General features: G+C 39.5%; 1 protein-coding gene across 1 annotated transcript in view; it reads right to left on the reverse strand.

The window, feature by feature from the left end:
• ADAM10 (ADAM metallopeptidase domain 10) overlaps positions 1–23,268 on the reverse strand; it is a 166,956-nt gene that overhangs the window by 29,067 nt on the left and 114,621 nt on the right. Inside the window, exons 7-9 of the mRNA XM_049905181.1 lie at positions 20,841–20,933; positions 18,668–18,851; positions 6,446–6,609 (exon numbers count right to left, since the gene is read on the reverse strand). Coding sequence (XP_049761138.1) covers positions 6,446–6,609; positions 18,668–18,851; positions 20,841–20,933 — 441 coding nt within the window. The remainder of the gene's footprint in view (positions 1–6,445; positions 6,610–18,667; positions 18,852–20,840; positions 20,934–23,268) is intronic.

Here is a 23,268-nt window from a genome sequence, read left to right on the forward strand (position 1 = left end):
GTGACCAGCACTGAGATCAAGAAACTGAACACTATCAGACTCCAGCAGCCCTTTCTCTCCCAGGGATACCTGTTTAAAAAAGCAGAACTTCACAATGCTCCCGAAACCACAAGCCCGAACAGGCCAGGAGGGGTGGAAAACATTGAAACCTAGAGCAACAGTTCTATTTAACTAAATTACTGTTTTATAATACCCAACAACCCTACTTGAGTAGGGTTCCCTGAGAAACAGAAGAAATGCCCAAGGGCATCCCGCTTCTCTCCAGACCCCATCTAAATTACTTCATTTTCCACTTCCCGGTCTGGAGCGGCTACTCACAATCCAATCCCACCGTCACCTTCATTCTTCCTCATGCCTCCTGCTTTTCCCCAAACCTAGACTCAGCACTTAACAACTCTACACTAGTCTTCAAAATTATCTTGCTTTCTGTTTTCATTCTACAAAATTCAATTCAGTTACTGATAATGTACAGCACTAGAATTATCCTCAGTATTCGAATTTGACAAAGAAAAAGAAAAAAACACCAATACTGTCTAACTCTTGATGTTTATATTTTACATCACAGAGTATCTTACCACCTTTCAATTCAAACCAATAAATATTAATCAGTGTACAATATATTCCAAGGAGATGCTAAAATACAATAACATAAAAATATAAAGATGACTTAAACACTGTCTCTACCCCTCAAGGGACCACAGGCTACTTAAAGAGGATAGCAAATTTTACGTATCTGCCACTGGCATCACTAGGAAGGTGCGGGGGTAAGGACCGCATCCCCTGATACTGTCAGAAAAGGTGACCTTAGGGTTCACCGCGGTGGTGGGCAGACCAGTGCACCGCAGGAGGCATCACTAAGGCAGTGGCACCATTGGGGTTGCTGTCACCCAGTGCGGTAATTCGTCCCCCTCACCTGCCTATCTGGGTGCAGGTAGCTGGGCCGTGACACCCACCATTGGCTGGAGAGTCTCCACCTTGGCCAATGGGAGAGGGGCGGAGCTGTGGGGAGCCACAGGGAGCCTGCTGGGAGGGCTGGCACTTAGCCCTGCTCAGGGGGCGGGGTGGGGCCAGCCGCTCCGCCCACAATGGGGGGGGCAACACCATAAGTTACCATACTGGGTGACACCAACCCTAGTGAATCTGCCTAGGTTCAACTCTGACCCATATACCCATTACAGAAATCACTAACCAATTTACTTTACTACTCCCAGAAGCCCTAGTGGTGCAGTGGTTAAGTGATCGGCTGCTAACCAAAAAGGTCGACAGTTTGAATCCACCAGCTACTCTTTGGAAACCCTATAGGCTATTCTACTCTGTCCGGTAGGGTCACTACGAGTCAGAGTAGACTAGACGGCAATGGGTTTGGGGTGGGTATCTCAGGAGGGTATTTTTATCCATCACCATGATGTTATCTATCATCATCAGTGACCATGGAAGGGGGAACAAGTAGTAAACAAGCATGCTAGCTGTCTGCCATCCTCAGATGAAGAAAACAAGCACACAAATAAATAAAACACATTACAAGATAAAACACCCTGACTGCAGCCCAAAAGTGCTATGAGAGATCGAAAAACTGTATTTTAGTTTGACAAGAAAAAACTTTTTTCTGGCTATAAACATAACACATACTTTTACAGAAATGGTGGAAAATACAAAAAAATGGATAAAGAGCATTTTAATCATAATCCACCACCCACAATAACTGCTACTATAATATTCTGGTCTATTTCCCGCCTGACTTGTACCCAGTGATATCATATTTTAATACAAAATTTGGACTCAACCATGTGTACAGTTATACATGGGTTTCTTTTAGCTTAACAGCATACGGTGAGCACTAAAAACTTGATTTTTAAATGGTTGCAGAGCACTGAATGGTATTTTTCTATTGTGAGGCTATTTGGACTGTTTAAAAATCTTTGTTATTATAAATAAAACTGCAGTAGATAACTTTTTTCTATTTTTATGTTTTAAAATGAATATAAACTGACAGACTCTCCATTTATTTCTTTTCAGTTGGTATTACAGACTGAATTTTGTCCCCCAAAAATACATGTTGTAAATTCTAACCCCTAGACCTGTAGAGCCCTGATGGCGCAGTAGTTTAGTGCTTGGCGCTAACCGAAAGGTCATTAGTTCAAACCTACCAGCCACTCCACAGGATAAAGACATGGGCAGTCTGCTTCCATAAAGATTACAGCCTTGGAAATCCTAATAGGGCAGTTATATTCTGTCCTATGGAGTCACTATGAGTCAGAATCCACTCAACATCTACAGGCTTGGTTTTTTTTTTTTTCTGGCTTATACATGTAGGTATAATCCCATCTGGGAACAAGGTTTTGTTTGTTATGTTAATGGTGCTGTTAATTGCCCTGGAGTCCATTCCAAATCAGGGCAAAGCCGATGTGTGAAGTGCAGAAATGTTCCATAGTCTTCAAGGCTGTAACCTTTCAGATGCAGATCACCGGGCGTGTCTTCCTGGGTAGGCACCACTGGGTGGGTTCAGTTAACCTCTCAGCTAGCAGTCAACCATTTGTGGCTACAGGGTGTGGGTTTAAGCCAATCACTTTTGAGATATGAAAGGAGCAGCTTAGGCACAGACACCCAAGCACAAATGGAGTGGAAGATACATGCCACATGAAGATCAACCAAGGAACATCAGAGAAGCTGAGACAAGGATTTCCCCACACAAAAAGACAGAGAGCCTTCCCATAGAGCTGGTGCCCTGAATTTAGGCTTGTAGCCTCCTAAACTATAAAACAAATTTCTGTTCATTAAAGCCACCCATTTGTGGTATTTCTATTACAGCAGTACTAGAAAACTAAGACAACTGGATTCCCAGAAGTAGACTTACTAGGTTAAAAGGTAGGACATTCTAAAGATCTTGGTATATATTGCCAAACTGCCTCGTATAAAGGGCCGTATTAATTTACATTATATGAGCTGTGAATAAGTTATATGCCTCCCAAAAAAGCTGTATTTGCAAAAGTTGTGTGGTAGATATATATTTACAACAGTGACAAGAACAACAACAAAAAGAACAGCTGCTGAGGCTGCTTATGTACAACCAAATACCTCATGGGATTTGGTTCCTTGGTTTGGAGGTTTGGGGTCATGGTTTCATGGGACATCCCAGACAATTATCCTAATAATGTGCTTAGTGCTTCTGCTCCACCTCCTATTTCACTGAGTAGTACAGGGTCTTAAAAGCTTGCAAGCAGCTATCCAAGGCACAACAATTGGTCTCTATTCACGAGGAACAACAGAGGAAGAAGGAGAGTCAGGACTAGGAGGAGGATATGGAATGTGAAACTAATTGCCTCCATGAACAACTGCCTCCTTTGCCACGAGATCAGAAGAACTGGATGGTGCCCCACTACCATTACTGAACATTTTGATCAAAGATTCCATAGAAGAATCCTGATCAAAAGGGAGATAATGGAGAACAGAATTTCAAACTCTCATGGAACCCAGATTTTATGGAGCCGTGGAGGCTGGATGAACCCCTGAAACTGTTGCCCTGAGATAATCTCTAAACCTTAAACCAAAAATATCTCCTGAAGTCTCCTTAAAACTAAACAATAGTTTAGGTTTAACTAGTAAAGAATGTCTGCCTTGAGCATTAGATTCAAGATCTATCTATGGGATCAAACTGACAACAGCAACTCAAAAGATTAAAAAGGAAACAGGGGGCAGTGAGTTAATGTCAAGGGGGGAGGAACAACTCAGAAAAGGAGGGTGTGAATAGTTGTAGAACTTGAAGAATGTAATCAATGTCACTGAATTGTACAGGTAGAAACTGTTGAATTTGCAAGAATATGAATTGGTTTATCCATTAAATAATAAGCAAGAAATGATGGAACACTAATGTACTAAAAGCATCTCTCAGGCAGCTGGATAGAGAACAGATAAGAAGGAAAGTGAAGACTATTAGAGGCTAGATCCTCTCCTCCATGTGTGGTCCACAGAGACACAGCAGTAGCAGCATTGTCACCTGGGAATGTGCTAGAAACTCAGGCCACCACAAAGACTTTCTGAAACTGAGTCTGGTGATTTGTAGGCCCATTGACATAAGAGAGGCCCTCGACAGATGACAGCAGGGTAAACTTCGATTTCCCCAGTAACGGTCAGAACGCAAGTGCCCGGGGTGGGGGGTGGTGGTGGGGGGCGGGTATCAGTCAGCTGCCCTTGGAAATGCAAATTAACTGTGAACACCAGTGCTCTGCTTGTCTCTAAAATTGTAAGTACTTCTGTTTTAAGAACAGATCTCAAAAGCAGACATGAGGTAGAGATCAAACAGATTCTAAATACTTGATTCAGGGCACTCCACAGTTCATGTGTCCCAATATGCATTGAAAATAATGGTTAGCAACTTCAGGGATAAAGGTGACAATTACAAGCTCTTTATGAAGTTCAGAAATTCCCTATTTGGGTTAGGACTTGGAAGAGGAAAGACTTCCAAGTTAATGAGATGACACTTATATTTTACAAATTTGGGGGAAATTAGAGAAGTGCTTTTGGAGATTTTAAAAGCTACAGGTAGATAACTTGTTTCTAAAATTATAAAAATTTCCATTTTTATAAGTGATAAGGTACAAATAAAACTTACATATGGTTTTTCAAATTAAATTTTTCCAAACTTCTTATTTTAATTAGCCCTACCAAAATCATAAAGAAAACATCTTTCAGTGTTTTATATTTCTGTAAGTATGGATCTTTAGGTCACTTTAAAAAAATCAACATAACAGACTGGGTAGTAGATGACACCAAAGCTGCTGTTAATTTTGTGAGGTGTAATAACCACATTTGTGGTTATGCAAGAAATGCCTACTTTTCAGAGGTGCATACTCAAATACGTAACAATGAATGAATTTGTCTTAAATATTTTAGCAAACAAAAAGAGGGATATATGAAGAAAATGCGGCAAAATCTTAACGATTGTTGACTCTAGATCAGCAGGCAGCAAACTGCAGCCCGCAGCCTGTTTTCACACGGCCTGACCTAATAACCCACCACTCAACCATCAAGTGTCAGTATGTTGTACTACGGTGGCTGGTGTGTTGCTGTGATGCTCGAAACTATGCCACCAGTATTTCAAATACCAGCAGGGTCACCAATGGTCAACAGGTTTCAGTGGAGCTTCCAGATTAAGACAGACTAAAAAGGCCTGGCAATCCACTTCCAGAAATTAGCCAATGAAGACCTTGTGAATCACAACAGAACACTGTCTGGCTTGCCTGGTTTGGACATGTCTTCAGAAGGGATCATTTGCTGGAGGAGGACATCAGGTTTGGTGAAACAGAAGGCCGGTGAGAGCAAGGGAGACCCTCACTGAGATGGACTGACACAACAGCAGCAACAATGAACTTGAATCCAACAGGGATCATGAGGATGATGCAGGACAGGGCAACGTTTCGTTCTGGTGTACATGGGGTCACCATGATTTAGAGTCAACCTGACAGCACCTACCTCTCTCTCTTTCTAACCTTAAGAATGGTTTTTCCATGTTTAAACAATTGTAAAAACAGAAAGGAACGTGCAACAGAGATCAAATGTTGCCCCAAAGTCTAAAATGTTTGCTGACAGGCATTTACAAAAAAGTTTGCTGACCCCTGATCTAGACAGCGGGCACATGAAAGTTCATTGTGCTATGTTCTCTACTTTTGTATATGCTAGAAAATTTTCATAGTAAGATTTAAAAATATGAATCTCATTCCCCAGGAGATTAAAAAACAAACTGAGTAAACAGAAGGAAAACAGTCCCCGATTTGCTGAAACTTCAGAGTGCACTTTAGACAACGGTAAGTGATTCTCTTCTAAGGCATACTTGGGTGAATTACGTATCGAACACTGTTCTAGGATCAAGAGACGTAGCTGTGCCTAAGACAGACAAAAAAATTTTGCCTTTATACAACTCTGGTGGAACTGCTACTCTTACTTCCTTATTTTAATCACAAATTGTCTAGCTTCCTCCCTATCAGAGTGGTCAAATACACTGCCATGTGCTGGCACAGGAAAATGAAACATGTACTTGTTTTCATTATAAGCAACAACAACAACAACAAATCACTCTAAACATAAAAAGTAGGCTAACAATTTGCTAACTCGTCAGACATGGATTGAAGTGGACAATGGGTTGGAGAGAGATGCTGATGAGGAGTGAGCTACTTGCATCAGGTGGACACTTGAGACTATGTTGGCATCTCCTGTCTGGAGGGGAGATGGCAGGGTAGAGGGGGTCAGAAGCTGGCAAAATGGTCATGAAAAGAGAGACTGGAAGGAGGGAGAGGGAGGGAGAATAATTGAGAGTATGCAGTAAGGTGTATATACTTTTATACGTGAGAGGCTGACTTGATTTGTAAACTTTCACTTAAAGGACAATAAAAATTATTAAAAAAAAAAAAAGTAGGCTAACAATTAGTTTTTGTAATCTTATAATACTTACAGGAGACCCAAAGTTGTGTCCAACTTCATGAGCAAAAGTAATGTGAGAGACTTTGGGAGGTACGTGAGACCCATAGTTCTGAACAGTGATTATTCCAGTGTTTAAGGACTTCTTCTTCCCATCTGAGTAAAGCTTACTTTTTTCACATATTCCTCCAGAGCTTCCTAGTTCAAGGGAAAAAAAAGCTAGGTTAGCATTTATTTCTGCTGCGCCCCCATGCACCCCCCAACTCGTGCTGAATAGCTTTCTAACATATGCTATAAAAAATTAAAACATTTTATATTTGAGTCTAAAATACAATTGATACCCAAATGCATCAGATTATCAAATTTTCTTTGGTCCAAGATTAGGAAGTCATTTCCAATAAAAGTTTTACTGGCACCCATAAAGAAACTTCCAGGATTGACTACAAGTACCCTAGAAAAGGTCCTTCTTCGTTGTCAAAATGCACCCAAACTTTCGCTCTGGTTGATTCAGCAAGTCAAATTTTTAAGTTTCCCTTAAATTTGAATATATCAGTATTTACATTAAGTCAATACTTTTTTATCTGTAAAAAGAAAACTTATGGTTTAAGTTAGATGAAGTTGAATAAAATATTTTCAAGTAGATTTTGAGGAAGGTCACTTCTACAAATAACAGCATGCTACACCGTGGGTCTGTCATTAACTATCCTGACAGGCAGCACACAGTATATTTTAAAAAGGCAAAAACAGTGTGTGTCTGTGTATTTGGGGAGAGAGGGAAGATGGGAGAAAGGATGGAAAGGAGAAAGCAAACGTGACAAAATGTTACTAACCAATTAATCTATCAGGAATTCACTATACTATTTTTACAATTCTTTGATAGGCTTGAAATTTTTTTCAAAATAAATTTAAAAAATTGAATTACAATTTTTCCAACATGTCTTGAGAACACTTTAAAAATTTTAAAGGAAAAAAAAAAAATCTACTTATATGGAGGCCCTAGGTGGTATAACTGCTAATGCACTTGGCTGCTAAACGGAAGGTTGGAGGTTCGAGTCCACCCAGAGGTGCCTCTCAAGAAAGGCCTGGCAATTTATGTCCAAAAAATCAGCCACTGAAAACTCTAAGGGGCACAATTCTACTCTGAAATGCATACGGTCAACATGAGTTGGAATCAACTCAATGGCAACCAGCAACAATTATATGATACATATTAAATCATTTGTAACAAGAATTTTAGAGCCGAATACCAAAAGGACAGTGTTTTCACATCTAAAGGCAGTTATTATGAGAAATTAGAAAAAGAACAACAGAAAAATCAGAAACTGGTCAGTCAATCCATTTCTTTATATACACTGCACCAAGAAGACCATCATTTCTTTTAGTTAACTTTATCCAAGAGTTTTAGTGAGAAGCTCTTTAACTTATGTTCACATTTAAAAGTTTTTCCTATTTGAGTTTTTATTAAAATATAATCAAATGGATTAGAGTACTCTAATAACTGATTATTTCCAGTTAGCTTTCTACATGCAAAGTTAAAACCAAGTTACTGAATCATTAAAAATATCTAATATTTATAATTCCTAATAAAGCACATAATAGAAGACAAACACACACACAAAGATCTGAAAGAATGGTATGGCACTACAATACAACTGCCTCCTTATTCCTATTGAGTATCGGAAAATATATGTCAACAAAACATAACCTTGGACCCACACATCTGTGATCAACTGGTTTTTGACATGGGTGCTATGCCCATTCGATGGGGTAAAAAGAGTTGTTTCAATAAATGGTGCTAGAAAAACTAGATTGCCAGATGCCGAAAACTGAAACAGGATCCATGCCTCACACCATACACAAAAACAAACTCAAAATAGCTTAAGGAACTAAATGTGCAAACTAAAACCGTAAAATTCTTAAAAGAAAAAGCAAACGCAATTCTGTCAGGCCTAGCTTTTAACAACGGATTATACATCATAATAACAAAAGTACAAATAGCAAAAGATAAATGAGACCTCATAAAAATTAAAAACTTTGGTTAATCAAAAGACTTTACCAAAAAGTGAAAAGACAGGCTAACAATTAGAAGAGTATCTTTGAAAACCATGTACATGGCAGCACTATTCCCAATAGCCAAAAGGTAGAAACAACCTAAATGCCCATCGACAGATGAACGGATTAACAAAATGTGGCACATACATAAAATGGAATACTACTAAGCCAGTAGCGGAAATGAAGTCTTGATATATGCTACAGTAGGGATGGAGCTTGAAGACACTATGCTGAAGGAAATAAGTAAATCACAAAAAGATAAACATTGTATGACCTCACTCATTAAGACAAGAAAAGGCAAATGTAAAGAGAACAAAGTTTATTAGTGGTTAACAGGGAAGGGAGGGAGGAAATAACAGTGATGAAATATTGCATTGATTAAGGGTAAGGTTGCACAGCAAATTATTGTAACTGCTGTCAGTAAGTTGTATACCTGTAGAAAGTTGAACCGGCAAAAGCTGTGTGGTAGATATATTTACAATAACAACACAAAAGGTAGCTGCTGAGGCTGCTTATGTACAGCCAAATGCTTCACAGGATCTGGTTTCTTGGTTTGGAGGCTTAGGGTCATGGTTTCATGGGACATCCCAGATAACCGGCCTAATAACATGTTAGGGCTTCTGTTGTACCTCCTAGTTTGATGTGCAGTGCCTGGGATCTTAAAAACTTGCAAGCAGCAATCCAAGGCACGGCAATTCGTCTCTATTCTCCTTGAACAACAAAGGAAGAGAGTCAGGAATAAGAGGAGGATATAGAATGTGTGGCTAATTGCCTCCATGAACAACTGCCAACTGCCCCCTTTTCCATGAGACCAGAAGTCATCCATTCAGTGGATGATGCCTGGCTACCATTACTGAACATTTTAATCAAAGATTCCATAGAAGAATCTTGATCAAAAGGGGAAAAATACAGAACAGAATTTCAAATTCTCAGGGACTCCAGACATCCTGGAGCCATGAAGGTTGAAGAACCCCTGAATTTACTGCCCTGAGATAAACTTTAAACCTGAAACCCAAAATATCCCTAGAACTCTTCTTAAAACCCAACAACACTTGAGCTTAACTACTGAAAAAAGGTGCCTTGGGCAATATGCTCTTTTAAGAACTATCTATATGGAATCAAGCTGACAACAGCAACTCAAAAGATAAGAACCTCAGGGGGCAGTAAACTCGTTACTGGGAGAGGAACAACTCAGAAAAGGAGGGTGAGAATGGTTATGCAACTCTACTAAGTGGTACATGCAGAAACTGTTAACTGCTATATGTTTTGCTGTGTGTATTTTCAACAACAACAAAAAACCTTTGTATTACTGTTATATCTTTTAAAAGGCTGAGATGTACTTCACAGAAAAGTAAACTGAAAGACTAAGCCATACGCAGATTTTGTCCAGCAAAGGGTTGAGAACCTTTATAATGTTCAAGATTTACTACAACATTTTTTCTTCATAGAAGACCGAATTGAAAAAAAAAAAAGGAAAGAGCAAATGATTTATGTATATTTAATGCATTTTCTTAAGCTGCTTCTACTTCTGGAGATCAGTCCTAAGGACTACAACACTACTATTTCTCCAAAGTAGAAAAGACAGGCACAGGTACTCAGCATGTCACAGTCCACATGCTACAGCTTTAAATCAAACGTAAATATCCTGTCTTAGTGAAGAGCTGTCCCAGGTAAATTTTTCTAATGCTGTACGTGACAAACTCAGAAAAACAAAATAGCAAATAAGCATAATTTTAAAACTCTGATAATAAGCACTTTCCTGTATTTTTTTTTTCTAGATGTCAATTTTTTTTTTTTTTTATTAAGCTTCAAGTGAACGTTTACAAATCCAATCAGTCTGTCACATATAAGTTTACATACATCTCACTCCCTACTCCCACTTACTCTCCCCCTCTTGAGTCAGCCCTTTCAGTCTCTCCTTTCTTGACAATTTTGCCGGCTTCCCTCTCTCTCTATCCTCCCACCCCCCTCCAGACAAGAGTTGCCAACACAGTCTCAAGTGTACACCTGATATAATTAGCTCACTCTTCATCAGCGTCTCTCTCCCACCCGCTGACCAGTCCCTTTCATGTCTGATGAGTTGTCTTCAGGGATGGTTCCTGTCCTGTGTCAACAGAAGGTCTGGAGAGCATGGCCGCCGGGATTCCTCCAGTCTCAGTCAGACCATTAAGTTTGGTCTTTTTATGAGAATTTGGGGTCTGCATCCCACTGCTCTCCTGCTCCCTCAGGGGTCCTCTGCTGAGCTCCCTGTCAGGGCAGTCATCGATTGTGGCCGGGCACCAACTAGTTCTTCTGGTCTCAGGATGATGTAGGTCTCTGGTTCATGTGGCCCTTTCTGTCTCTTGGGCTCTTAGTTGTCATGTGGGCTTGGTGTTCTTCATTTTCCTTTGCTCCAGGTGGGTTGAGACCAATTGCTGCATCTTAGATGGCTGCTTGTTAGCATTTAAGACCCCAGACGCCACATTTCAAAGTGGGATGCAGAATGATTTCATAGTAGAATTATTTTGCCAATTGACTTAGAAGTCCCCGCAAACCATGTTCCCCAGACCCCCGCGCTTGCTCCGCTGAGCTTTGAAGCATTCATTTTATCCCGGAAACTTCTTTGCTTTTGGTCCAGTCCAACTGAGCTGACCTTCCATGTATTGAGTGTTGTCTTTCCCTTCACCTAAAGCAGTTCTTATCTACTGATTAATCAATAAAAAACCCTCTCCCACCCTCCCTCCCTCCCCCCCTCGTAACCACAAAAGTATGTGTTCTTCTCAGGTTTACTATTTCTCAAGATCTTATAATAGTGGTCTTATACAATATTTGTCCTTTTGCCTCTGACTCATTTCGCTCAGCATAATGCCTTCCAGGTTCCTCCATGTTGTGAAATGTTTCAGAGATTCGTCACTGTTCTTTATCGATGCGTAGTATTCCATTGTGTGAATATACCACAATTTATTTACCCATTCATCCGTTGATGGACACCTTGGTTGCTTCCAACTTTTTGCTATTGTAAACAGAGCTGCAATAAACATGGGTGTGCATATATCTGTTTGTATGAAGGCTCTTGTATCTCTAGGGTATATTCCTAGGAGTGGGATTTCTGGGTTGTATGGTAGTTCTATTTCTAACTGTTTAAGATAACGCCAGATAGATTTCCAAAGTGGTTGTTCCATTTTACATTCCCACCAGCAGTGTATGAGAGTTCCAATCTCTCCGCAGCCTCTCCAACATTTATTATTTTGTGTTTTTTGGATTAATGCCAGCCTTGCTGGTGTGAGATGGAATCTCATCGTAGTTTTAATTTGCATTTCTCTAATGGCTAATGATCGAGAGCATTTACTTTCCTGTATTTTTAAGGTCGATCTAATTTGAGGCAAAATCATACATAAATTCAAGAATATGTGACCCCAATACCACACAGCATGTTTTCTCCTTTTTCAAAATGGGCAACTGAGAGCTTAACATAACTAAAACAAAAAACTAAGGCCATGATAAACCTATAAGTTGTTCTTCCTCTGCCTGCCTCCTCACATACCTCTGTTAATGACTTTGTTTTGACCAAATGCTAATGACTTTGTTCTTTGTTTTAAACTGATGCAAATAATTTTTTGTTCTGGCAGGACTACCTGTGGCATACAACCCCCCCCAGGAAAGTTGGAGCCCAGGTACTAGATAGGTATGTCTTTAGCCTAATAAAGAAATGTCTGGCAGGGGACTACAAAGACACTTGTAACCCTTGTAAAATTCTATATAAGCTCTAATGTAAAACTGCTCTTTGGGACTCCATAGAGACAGCCGGTGTTGCTGCTGGGTCCCCGGCGATGTATGCATCTCCTGAATAAACTTTCTCACTCTTTCTGACTTGGAGTATGTTTCATTGGCTCGACTGCTCCAGCACACGGACCCTGATCAGGTAACATATACTATTCTGAAATATAGTCTTTGTAATTCATATCTTAACTTTAACAACTGCTTTTGGTTTTAAAGATTATTGCTTATATAAAAGTTTAATATTTGTTACAGACTAGTAGCATATGTTGGAGTAGCTCAATTATACAGGAAGGAATAAAATATTATATCTAATTTTATAAGTTATGGTTTAAGAAAACCACTGCAACTAGGTTTGACGTGCCAGAAACTCAATTAGTAATGAGATATAGCTAAACCATGACTCAAGTTCAGTAACTGCTTATATTATAAATTTAATATTTTATTATATAAACTCATTGAAAATACAAATTAGGCATTCCAATGAGAAGGATAAAATGTTTCTACTTGAATTCAAAAGCAATTACTGATGGATGGATGGCCTAACAGAAACCCTGGTGGCACAGTGGTTAAAAGCTGCTGCTGCTAACCAAAAGGCTGAATCCACCAGGCACTCTTTGGAAACCCTATGGGCCAGTTCTACTTTGTCCTATAGCATTGCTATGAGTCGGAATCGACTCAATGGCAACGGGTTTGGTTTTTGGTAGATGACCTAACAATCAACAAAGAATTACGATGACATTTTTCTAACTATGGAGAGTCTGAGAACTAAAGTCAACAGAGTATCACACTTACCTTTAAAACAGACCCACCCGCCCAACAACAACAGCAGAGTCTTAGTTTTCCTACAAGGGTAATATAATACCTTGACAGAGAGCATTTTGAAGTGCACAGGCCTAAAACTTAATGGTAGCATGCTGCCCACAAGACATTAATCTGAGCAGTAACTCTGAACCAGACAGTTGTGCCACTGCAACAGAGGAGGCAATTCCTTGGTTTTCACGTCTGGAGAGCAGTACTCACATGGAACGAGCAGGGACGAGAGATGGTAAACAGGCTGCAACGGGCAATGCAGACCTCAAAACATGCCAACAGTTGAGTGTCCTGCTGTAGTATTCTAATGATGTAAATCTCCTAGTCCTGAAAGCTGACCCTGAAACGACTGTTAAGAATTCCATAGGCTGTGGGTATGGGGCGGTTCTACTCCGTCCCATAGGGTCACTATGAATCAGAATCGACTTGATGGCAGTGGGTTTGGTTTTGGGGGGTTTTATTTGTGGGTTACCTTGAGGATCCTGTGTTGAGTTCATATACTCTCAAATCGTGAACGTTCTAAACTAAGAAAAACAGAAGAGACTGTTCCTACCAAATGAAATGTCTCAAAAATGTTCTTCACAGTTAGAGGAATGGTGACTGGTTCAGAGTTAACTATGGAGATAAGTTTCTGACCCAGCCTTACTCAAGGATCTGGCTAACCTGAGACTATGTCCATCAAGTTAACGGATAACACTAAATACATGAGCAGAATAAAAAAAAAACTATTTTTTTTAGTTTTTTTTAGAATGTACCTTAGTAAACCACATAAACAGTCCCTCAGAAGGGGTAGTAGAAGGTTCAGCAAATGAAGTAGAACAAAGGGACTGTCTAACTTAAGGAATTTACTCTGTTAAGAACTCAATGAGAGGTCTCCTGCTTAACACAGACCTGTGCCTGTATAAAGAAGACTTCATAATGTTTATGTTTCATATTTAAGACTGCCTTTTTCTTGGAAACCAGGCCCCTTATTTATTAGCTCACTTCTAGGGCCCTGCATAACTTTAAATGGGAACCTCCAAGCGGGGAAGTTCACTGGCTGGCTGTACATGACATGACAACTAACATATGTGGCATTCTGGTGGGGCAGGAGGTGCTGTTTCCTCACTAAGGAAACCCAAGGCAGCACCCAGTTACAAGATGGTATTAAGTAAGAACAAATTTGTTTACAAATAGTGTAAAAAACAGACTAAAAGACAAGAAACCTATTAGTCAAATGTTTCAACCTTCACTACTTCTCCCAGTTCAGCTGAGTCAGTGAATAGGACTATGGCTAAAAATCTACTCTGTGAAATTTAACATAAGAATGGTACAACCTCATCTCTACCACACTTGAGTAGTGAAATATCCGCAGAATAAAATGAAATTAAGCCAAATAATACAATACAGCAGGACAAAGATTAATTAAGCCAAGTAAAAATGAAAAAAAAGATTAGGAAACAGTAACAGATCACAAGCCGAATAAATCAGCTATGAAGTGCTATTTAAAAAGAACAAGATAATAGCAAGTATTATTAAGACCTATAGGCAGAAACAGTCTCGAAGACAAAAGAAATTACGATGTTAAAAAAAAAAAAAAACACCTTATTTCTCAAGGGCTCTGAGCCCTCTGAAATACAAAAAGTGTGTGTGTGTGTGTGTGTGTGTGTGTGTGTGTGTGTGTGTGTGTGTGTGTGTGTGTGTGTGTTGGGGAGGAACAAGGGTGGGAGTATGAGATTCTTTCAGGAAAATAAATAATGTGTTCATATACTTTCCTGACCTTTAAGTACTATACAAACCACACAATACTACTACTAACAGCGTCCTTAGGGGCCTGTTCTAACACTTCATTCTGCATATAAGAAAACAGAAGCAAAATGGTTTACCTAAACCTATGGAGGCGGGACAGACAAGAATACAGCTTCCCGGTTCCCAGTCCAGGGCTCTTCCTGTTACACCAGGGCAATCACCCTAAATGATGTCTAAAAATTATAGAGTAGTACTTTTTCTTAACTCGTACCTTAAGAATGAAGGAAATGGATTCCAACAACATAAAACTTCTACCAAGAAGCAGGAAACATTCCAACTTCTTATTAGAAATGTCTTAGAAAGAGAAGACCAGAATATTACAGGATATAAACCAAAAAAAACCCCAAACCCACTGCCCTCAAGTTGATTCTGACTCATAGCAACCCCACAGGACAGAGGAGAACTGCCCCATAGAGTTTTCAAGGCTGTAAATCTGCAGAAGCAGACTGCCACATCCTTCTCCTGCAGGAGCAGCTAGTGCGTTCAAACCACTGACCTTTTGGTTAACAGCTGAGTGCTTTAACCACTGCGCCACCAGGGCTCCTGTTACAGAATATAGTACCTAATAAAGTAACCATCAAATGCACCTAATCTTGAGTCAAAAGATCTGGATTCCAGATTCTGTCCCACCTCTAGCTGTGTCATACTGGGTTGGTCACAAAATTTCTGAATCCAAGTTTCCTCATCTGTAGAATGGAGGTAATAACACCTACCTCCTAAGGGTAATACTGAAAGAATCAAGGAGACCAAACACACAACGCTCCTGGTAAAAGAGAAAATGTTAAGTCAAATATAAAACTCAGTTCAGCTAGCCTAAGGACAAAACGATGTGAAGAAAAAAGCTGCCAATGTTATGCTTAGGCAGGTACCCAATACGAGAAAAAGTTGGGCCAAAGGAATGAAAATCCTTTCTCTTTCCCACTTTGGCACCTGCCTGCACCACCATCACCCCCCCATCCCCAGAAAAAGGCTTTTAAGGGCTGGAGTTGAGAGTTTAACAGGAAGTAAAGGAACAGGATATTAGATGCCTGAAGGAAAGGGGGAGGGATTGAAATATGGAAGAAAAATGCGGATAGAAGGTGGATGACAAGTTCTATTTATAGTTTTAGGCGTTACGTGTCGTATCTTTGCGAATGAAGTGTACAGAATACATCCTGCATCATTCTCATGACAAACTCAAGGACAAAACCCCAAGTAACTTGTCCATCAGAACTCTATCACCTCTTCGATAAATGAGCAGCACAGTGGTTGTAGAAGTATCACAAACCAATAAAAAATTAAGTGTCCCAAGAACCAATGACCCCAGCCTAATCATCAGAAAACCATCTGACAAATTCCAATAGAGGGGCATCCTATAATGTATCCGATTGGTATTCCTCAAAACTATCAAGGTCATCAAACACAAGGAAAGTCTGAGAAACTGTCAGAGGAGAGGAGACTAAGGAGACATGACAACCAAATGTCATGTGGTATCCTGGCTGGATTCTGGAACAGAAAAAGAACATTAGATAAAACCTAAAAAAATGAGAATAAAATATGGACTCCAGCTCATAACAATGTACCTATGCTGGTTGACTAATTGTGACAATTGTGCCATACTAATGGAACACTACACCCTTAAAAAAACAATAGTCAAGCGTTGAAAATGCACAACAACAGGAAGGTTTTAGTTTGAGATCATTCAATCACTTGCCCAGGAGAAATTTTGTAAGCAGGCTTTTTCAGAGCCAAAAATATTTATGCAGTGATTCTCAAACTTTAGTATGTATAGGAGGGGTTGTTCAAACAAAAATTGTTGGGCCCTACCTCAAGAGTTTCTGATGCAGTAGCCCTGGGTGGGGCCCTTGAACTTATGTTTCTAACAAGGTCCCATGTGATGCTGATGCCGCCAGTCTGTGGTCCACACTTTGACAACCCCTAATGGATGGAAACTCTGGTGGTGTAGTGATTAACAGTTCAGCTGCTAACCAAAAAGTCAGCAGTTCAAATCCACCAGCTGCTCCTTGGAAACTCTATGGGGCAGTTCTACTTTGTCCTATAGGGCTGTTATGAGTCAGAATCAACTTGACAGAAACGGATTTTTTTTGTTTTTATACTAATGGATAGTACACAAAGAAAAGCAAATGAAGTTCTGAGTTTTACAGTACTTACTAATGAATAGGGAGAAAGAATCAAATTGTGTGATAAAATAATTCAACTATTCAAGCAGGAAAAAAGGTTTCAGGAAAGGGAGAGCCATACAATCTGCTGACAGTACAAGTCATACAAAAGCCGCACAGATTATCATAAAGGACAAGTCTCCAAAAACACTGCACTATGACGTGCAGTCCTAGACATAAACCTGCATCTTAATGGCACCATGAAACTGAGTCCACGTTAAAACACGGAAAGAAAAACAAAAGCAGCTTTTGAAATTGTAAAGTGATATTCACTGCTGGCTTAAAAAAAAGGCAAGAAAATAGATAAAATACAGTACTACTTAGGATTTTAAAATATGTAAAACAAATCAAAGAATAAACTAACAAGAATGGTAAAAGGAAAGCTTGTCAGCCTTAAAAAATAGAAATGAAGCATCAGAAGAAGGAAAAGTTGCTGTATATCTCAGAAAATGATAGGCTACCAATCAAAGTCTATATGGCAAAATTATACCCAGAGTTTGGGATCCGTTCCACTTCTCTTTCAAATAATAGAGACCCTGGGTAGCGCAAACAGTTAAGTGCTGAACTACTAACAGAAAAGCTGGAGGTTTAAACCCACCCAGAGGCACCTCGGAAGACAGGCCTGGTGATCTGTTTCCAGAAGGTCACAGCCTTGAAAACCCTATGAAGCACAATTCTATGGAGCACAGTTCTAATCTGCAACACATGGGATCACCATGAGTTGAAACTAACTTGACAGCAACTGATTTTTTTGTTTTTCTATTAATAAACTGTATTTCTCTGATCTACTGAAATTATACTATAAACAGACTCACTCCACCCTGTAATGGGGAAGGGATTATCTTACCCCAACTTTTTCAAGGACAGTAGCTCTCATAGCTAAAGGCGAGACCTCAGCAGGGTGGGGGACTGAGGTTTCCTGCCTACATTTCTTCTCAGGCTACGCTTCCTTCCCGTTTGTGAAAATAAAGGCTAGAAATTGGCAGGCTTTCCTTCCTTTCCACCTGCTGCTCCTGACCAGGACTTTTCTGCTCTTTAACTCACTACAAAACAGAGGCATGATCATAATTTTCCCCTTCTGATTCTAAAAAAGAAAAAAAAACCAAACCTGTTGCCGTCGAGTCATTGTCGACTCACAGCGACCCTGTAGGACAGAGTAGAACTGCCCCATAGGGTTTCCAAGGACCGGCTGGTGGATCTGAACTGCCAACCTCCTGATTAGCAGCCAAGTTCTTAAGCACTGTGCCACCAGGACTCCTTTCGACTCTAAGACTCCCCTACTTTGAACGAATATTTAATTATTTTTATTTAAAAAATTAAGTGTTGCTTTTGATTTCAGAAATAAATACCACTCGTTTCTCCCATAAAATTATTTCACCTACTGAATGTGCCGAGTACAAGGATATCTCCATTAGTTGTTATCAGCTGCGGATGAGTCAACTCACACTCACGGCAATCCCATCGGTGCAGAGCAGGACTGCTCCACAGGGTTTTCAAGGCTGTGACCTTTTAGAAGCAGACAGCCAGCCTGTCTCCACTGATTTCAAAATAAAAGCTGCGTCATCTATTTTGCCATTCACATTATGCTTATGAATCCTCCCTAACTCATCGCTTTCTCCAATAAGTTCAATCTGCCCTGAAAATTCCTTTTTGTTTCAAGTGTTAAGGTGCGACAATAGACGAACTACCTGAAGGTGCTCCAACCCAAGCCAGACCAAGAACACCATCGTCGAAATCGCGGTCTGTGAAGACGTAGGCCAAACAGTAGTCATCATGATTCTGCTCAGAATTCAATTCCAGAAACTTCTCCACACCAATATTTGGGAATCGGAAAGGATTTGTAGAGTCCTTCTCATCAATAGTTGAATTGATCTAAAATCCAAAACAGTAATTAAGACAGTTAATATCTAGAGAGCCTTAGAGTAGGTCTCTGCTTGCCTCCTTCTGCCTTCAATGAACAATATGGCCATGGTCCAAGGGAAATCAGGCCTGAATGAAAGCCTCTAGGGTTGTTCCCACTGCCCCCACCCCTGAGCTGATAACAGAAGGCAAAAGAAAAAAGGAGGGGTGGAAGGATTAAAATTGAAGATATTAAGTTTCTGGGCAAGTGTTCACCAGATTCCTGAATACTGAATACTTGTGAAGAAAGAACAAGTTCAGCTTTCAAAACCTCTAATAAAGTAGAGTTTCTGAAACTTAATCACCCAAGCAAGTCCCTCTAATATTAATCTCCTATATATGGTGACAAGATAGATACAAAACCATGTATTTTAGCTAATTACTAGAACATAAAATAGATATCAAATCCAAGATTGTCAGTTTAGCAGACAAGTCATTGTCCTGGCTCTCTTTGCCTTTATCCAGTGACATGAGTCAAGCCCAGCTAACCTCAAGTTCAATGTTTTTCCCCCTGCATGTGGGCGAGAACTTTATTTTCTTTCTACTGCCAATTCATTTCTCTTACTATTTCAAGATAAGGTCCTCCAGAACGTTTCCTTTATTATACTCCTGGTGCAGTTTTCTTCTTTATAATCTGAAGAGTAATCTCTTCTGATACCATACTTCTACTAGACAAAAGTTTTCATTTATTAGCCATTGCCTCCTTTCAGAGGCCCCTGGCTATGCTTTGGAGCCCTAGAACAATTTTGCTTTCCCCGGGTAAGCCTGGAAATTACAAACAAGATTGCTGATAGAGGGTAAAGGAATAATGCATCAAAGTCAGTGCTATCACTAGAAGGCTAACATCAGTCTACTGAAAATGTTGGTAGAAGTGGACGGTATAACGATTGACACATGAGAACTACAGGTCTTTTTAGAATCCATACCCACCAGTAAAACCAAGGAGCTCAGAAGCCGGATGGTGAAAACAACACTGAAGGTCAGGGCAACTGCCTGAGGACAGATCTCAGAACACGTGGTTTATCCATTAACGTTAACCACAAACAATCAGATATGGTCATCTAACATGAATAATCCAAAAGCAAACACCATCTCTATTACACATGGCCCATGCTTAGGTGGCTTTCTCCGACTAAATATAGAAATGGAATGCCCTGATATTTCTGTAATATTGGCTACAAATGGAAAATGGCATCCAAATTTTAGTTAAAAACAGGACAATTAATATTTAAATATTTGCTGACACCATATAAATTTTTAATTATTTAATGGGTCATGAAAATTTTTCCATAGATAAAGTATCACCTCAGGTAGAAGCCTGGAAACAATGATTATCCATCTATATGCATGCATCTCTTCACAATGCAAATCATTTTACTAACGTTTCGTTAAAATTTGTCAAAGTGTTCTCTACTTTTCACTGCTTGGCAATTTATTGCTCTGCCTACTAAATAGCCATACTTACCCCACTTATCACTTTTAGCTGCTCATCTAAGAGTTTCCATTGTTCTCAGAACACATGAAAGCAACTGATTGTGAACAGTTCTTATACTGTATACCTACAAACCATATTTCTCCTTTACACAATCCAATTTAAGATTCAATTATTCTACTTCTAAAGTAAGGACCACCTACACCTCTATTATTAAATACGGTATACATATGTACTAAAAAACTCTTGTACAGACATTTTTTAATCTAGTCAACTATATTTTAAGGAAAATAGGAGAGCATAAATATAAAGAAACCCTATGGCAGATACTCTTGTAAAAGGATAATTATTTTTAAACTCAGGCAGAATATCTGGCTTATATATTCAGATTCATAAAAGCTATACATACTGAAAAAACTCATTTAAACTAATGCATGAAGATGAAATAAAAAGCAAGTATTTTTCTTTTTATAAACATGGTCCTTACTGCTTTTTCTTTTTCAATATTCTTAACTATCAAAGTTCCTTACTCTTATTCGTTTCACCATGAATCTGATGTTGCGGATTCCAGAGAAGTCTGTACTCTGGTAAATTGTATCAATCGCTTTAACATGACTGGATATCTATTGATTGAAAGAGAGAAGAACATTTTAGAGACAATGCTGAAATGCAAATAAGATTGTAAATTTCCATCTCCTAAATCAAGAATTAACTATTCATGTTTCACCATATTCAAATTTTAAAATGTCCACATCATATACTGAATGGAAGGATGAAAAGTATTAGTAAACTGGGAGTGAGAAGAGAAATTTTGTGCCTTTTCCAGCCTCTTCTCTGAACAAACACACATTCTTGCTTCAATCATATAAAGCTGCTTCCTCATCTATCCACCTGATCATTGACAAAGGACCAAAGCCCATTAAATGGGTAAAAGGCAGTCATTTTAATAAATGCTGTTGGGAATACTGGATGTCTATCTGTAAAAAAAAAGGAAAGAAATAGGATCCATACCTCACACCATATACAAAAACATTCAAAATGGATCAAAGACCTAAATATAAAATCATCAATAAAGATCATCAAAGAAAAAACAGGGACAATACTAGGGGCCCTAATACATGGCATAAATAGAATACAAGCCATAATTAACAAGGCACAAACACCAGAAGATAACAGGGAGCTCTTAAAAATTAAACACTATGCTCATCAAAAGACTTCACCAAAAGAATAAAAAGAGAACCTACTGACTGGGAAAAAATCTTTGGCTACAACATATCTGCCAAGGGTCTAATCTCTAAAATCTGCAGAATATTTTAACACCTCAATAACAAAAAGGCAAATAATCCAATTAAAAAATGGGCAAAGGATATAACAGACACTTTACCAAAGATGACATTCAGACAGCTAACAGACACATGAAAAAATGCTCATGATCAATTGGACTGGACCAAAAGCAAAGAAGTTTCCGGGATAAAATGAATGCTTCAAAGGTCAGCGGAGCAAGGGCGGGGGTCTGGGGAACATGGTTTGCGGGGACTTCTAAGTCAATTGGCAAAATAATTCTATTATGAAATCATTCTGCATCCCACTTTGAAATGTGGCCTCTGGGGTCTTAAATGCTAACAAGCGGCCATCTAAGATGCAGCAATTGGTCTCAACCCACCTGGAGCAAAGGAAAATAAAGAACACCAAGGCCACACGACAACTAAGAGCCCAAGAGACAGAAAGGGCCACATGAACCAGAGACCTACATCATCCTGAGACCAGAAGAACTAGTTGGTGCCCGGCCACAATCGATGACTGCCCTGACAGGGAGCACAGCAGAGGACCCCTGAGGGAGCAGGAGATCAGTGGGATACAGACCCCAAATTCTCATAAAAAGACCAAACTTAATGGTCTGACTGAGACTGGAGGAATCCCGGCGGCCATGCTCCCCAGACCTTCAGTTGACACAGGACAGGAACCATCCCCGAAGACAACTCATCAGAAATGAAAGGGACTGGTCAGCGGGTGGGAGAGAGACGCTGATGAAGAGTGAGCTAATTATATCAGGTGTACACTTGAGACTGTGTTGGCAACTCTTGTCTGGAGGGGGGATGGGAGGTTAGAGAGAGAGGGAAGCCGGCAAAATTGTCAAGAAAGGAGAGACTGAAAGGGCTGACTCAAGAGGGGGAGAGCAAGTGGGAGTAGGGAGTGAGATGTATGTAAACTTATATGTGACAGACTGATTGGATTTGTAAACGTTCACTTGAAGCTTAATAAAAGTTATTAAAAAAAAAAAATGCTCATGATCATTAGCCATTAAGAGAAACTCAAATCAAAGCTACCATGAAATACCATCTTACCCCAACATTACTGGCACAAATTAAAAAAAAACAAACAGAAAATAACAAATGTTGAAGAAACTGCGGGGAGACTGGACTGCTGGCAGGAACGTAAAAATGGTACAACCACTATGGAAAATGAAATGGCACCTCCCTAAAAGGTTAGAAATAGAAATACCACAGGATCTAACAATCCCACTCATAGGAATATATCCTACAGAAATAAGAACTGTCATATGAATAGACATATGCACACCCACGTTCACTGCAGCATTACTCACAAAAGCAAAAAGATAGAAACAACCTAAGTGCCCATCAACAGATGAATGGATAAACAAATTATAGTATACACACACACGATAGAATACTACACAACAATAAAGAACGATGATGAATCCTCAAAACATGGATGAATCTGGAGGGCATTAGGCTAAGTAAAATAAGTCAATCAAAAAAGGACAAATACTGTATGAAACCAGTATTATAAAAACCTACTAAAAAGCTTACATGCAGGAAAAAACCCAAATCTTTCATGGTTATGAGGGAGGGGAGCAATGTGGAGGGGAAATCACTAACTAGATAGTTAAGGAGTGTTAACTTTGGTGAAGAGAAAGACAACACACAATATAAGGGA

This window comes from Elephas maximus, chromosome 13 (genome assembly GCF_024166365.1).
Source record: "Elephas maximus indicus isolate mEleMax1 chromosome 13, mEleMax1 primary haplotype, whole genome shotgun sequence".
In the NCBI taxonomy this organism is placed as follows: domain Eukaryota; kingdom Metazoa; phylum Chordata; class Mammalia; order Proboscidea; family Elephantidae; genus Elephas; species Elephas maximus.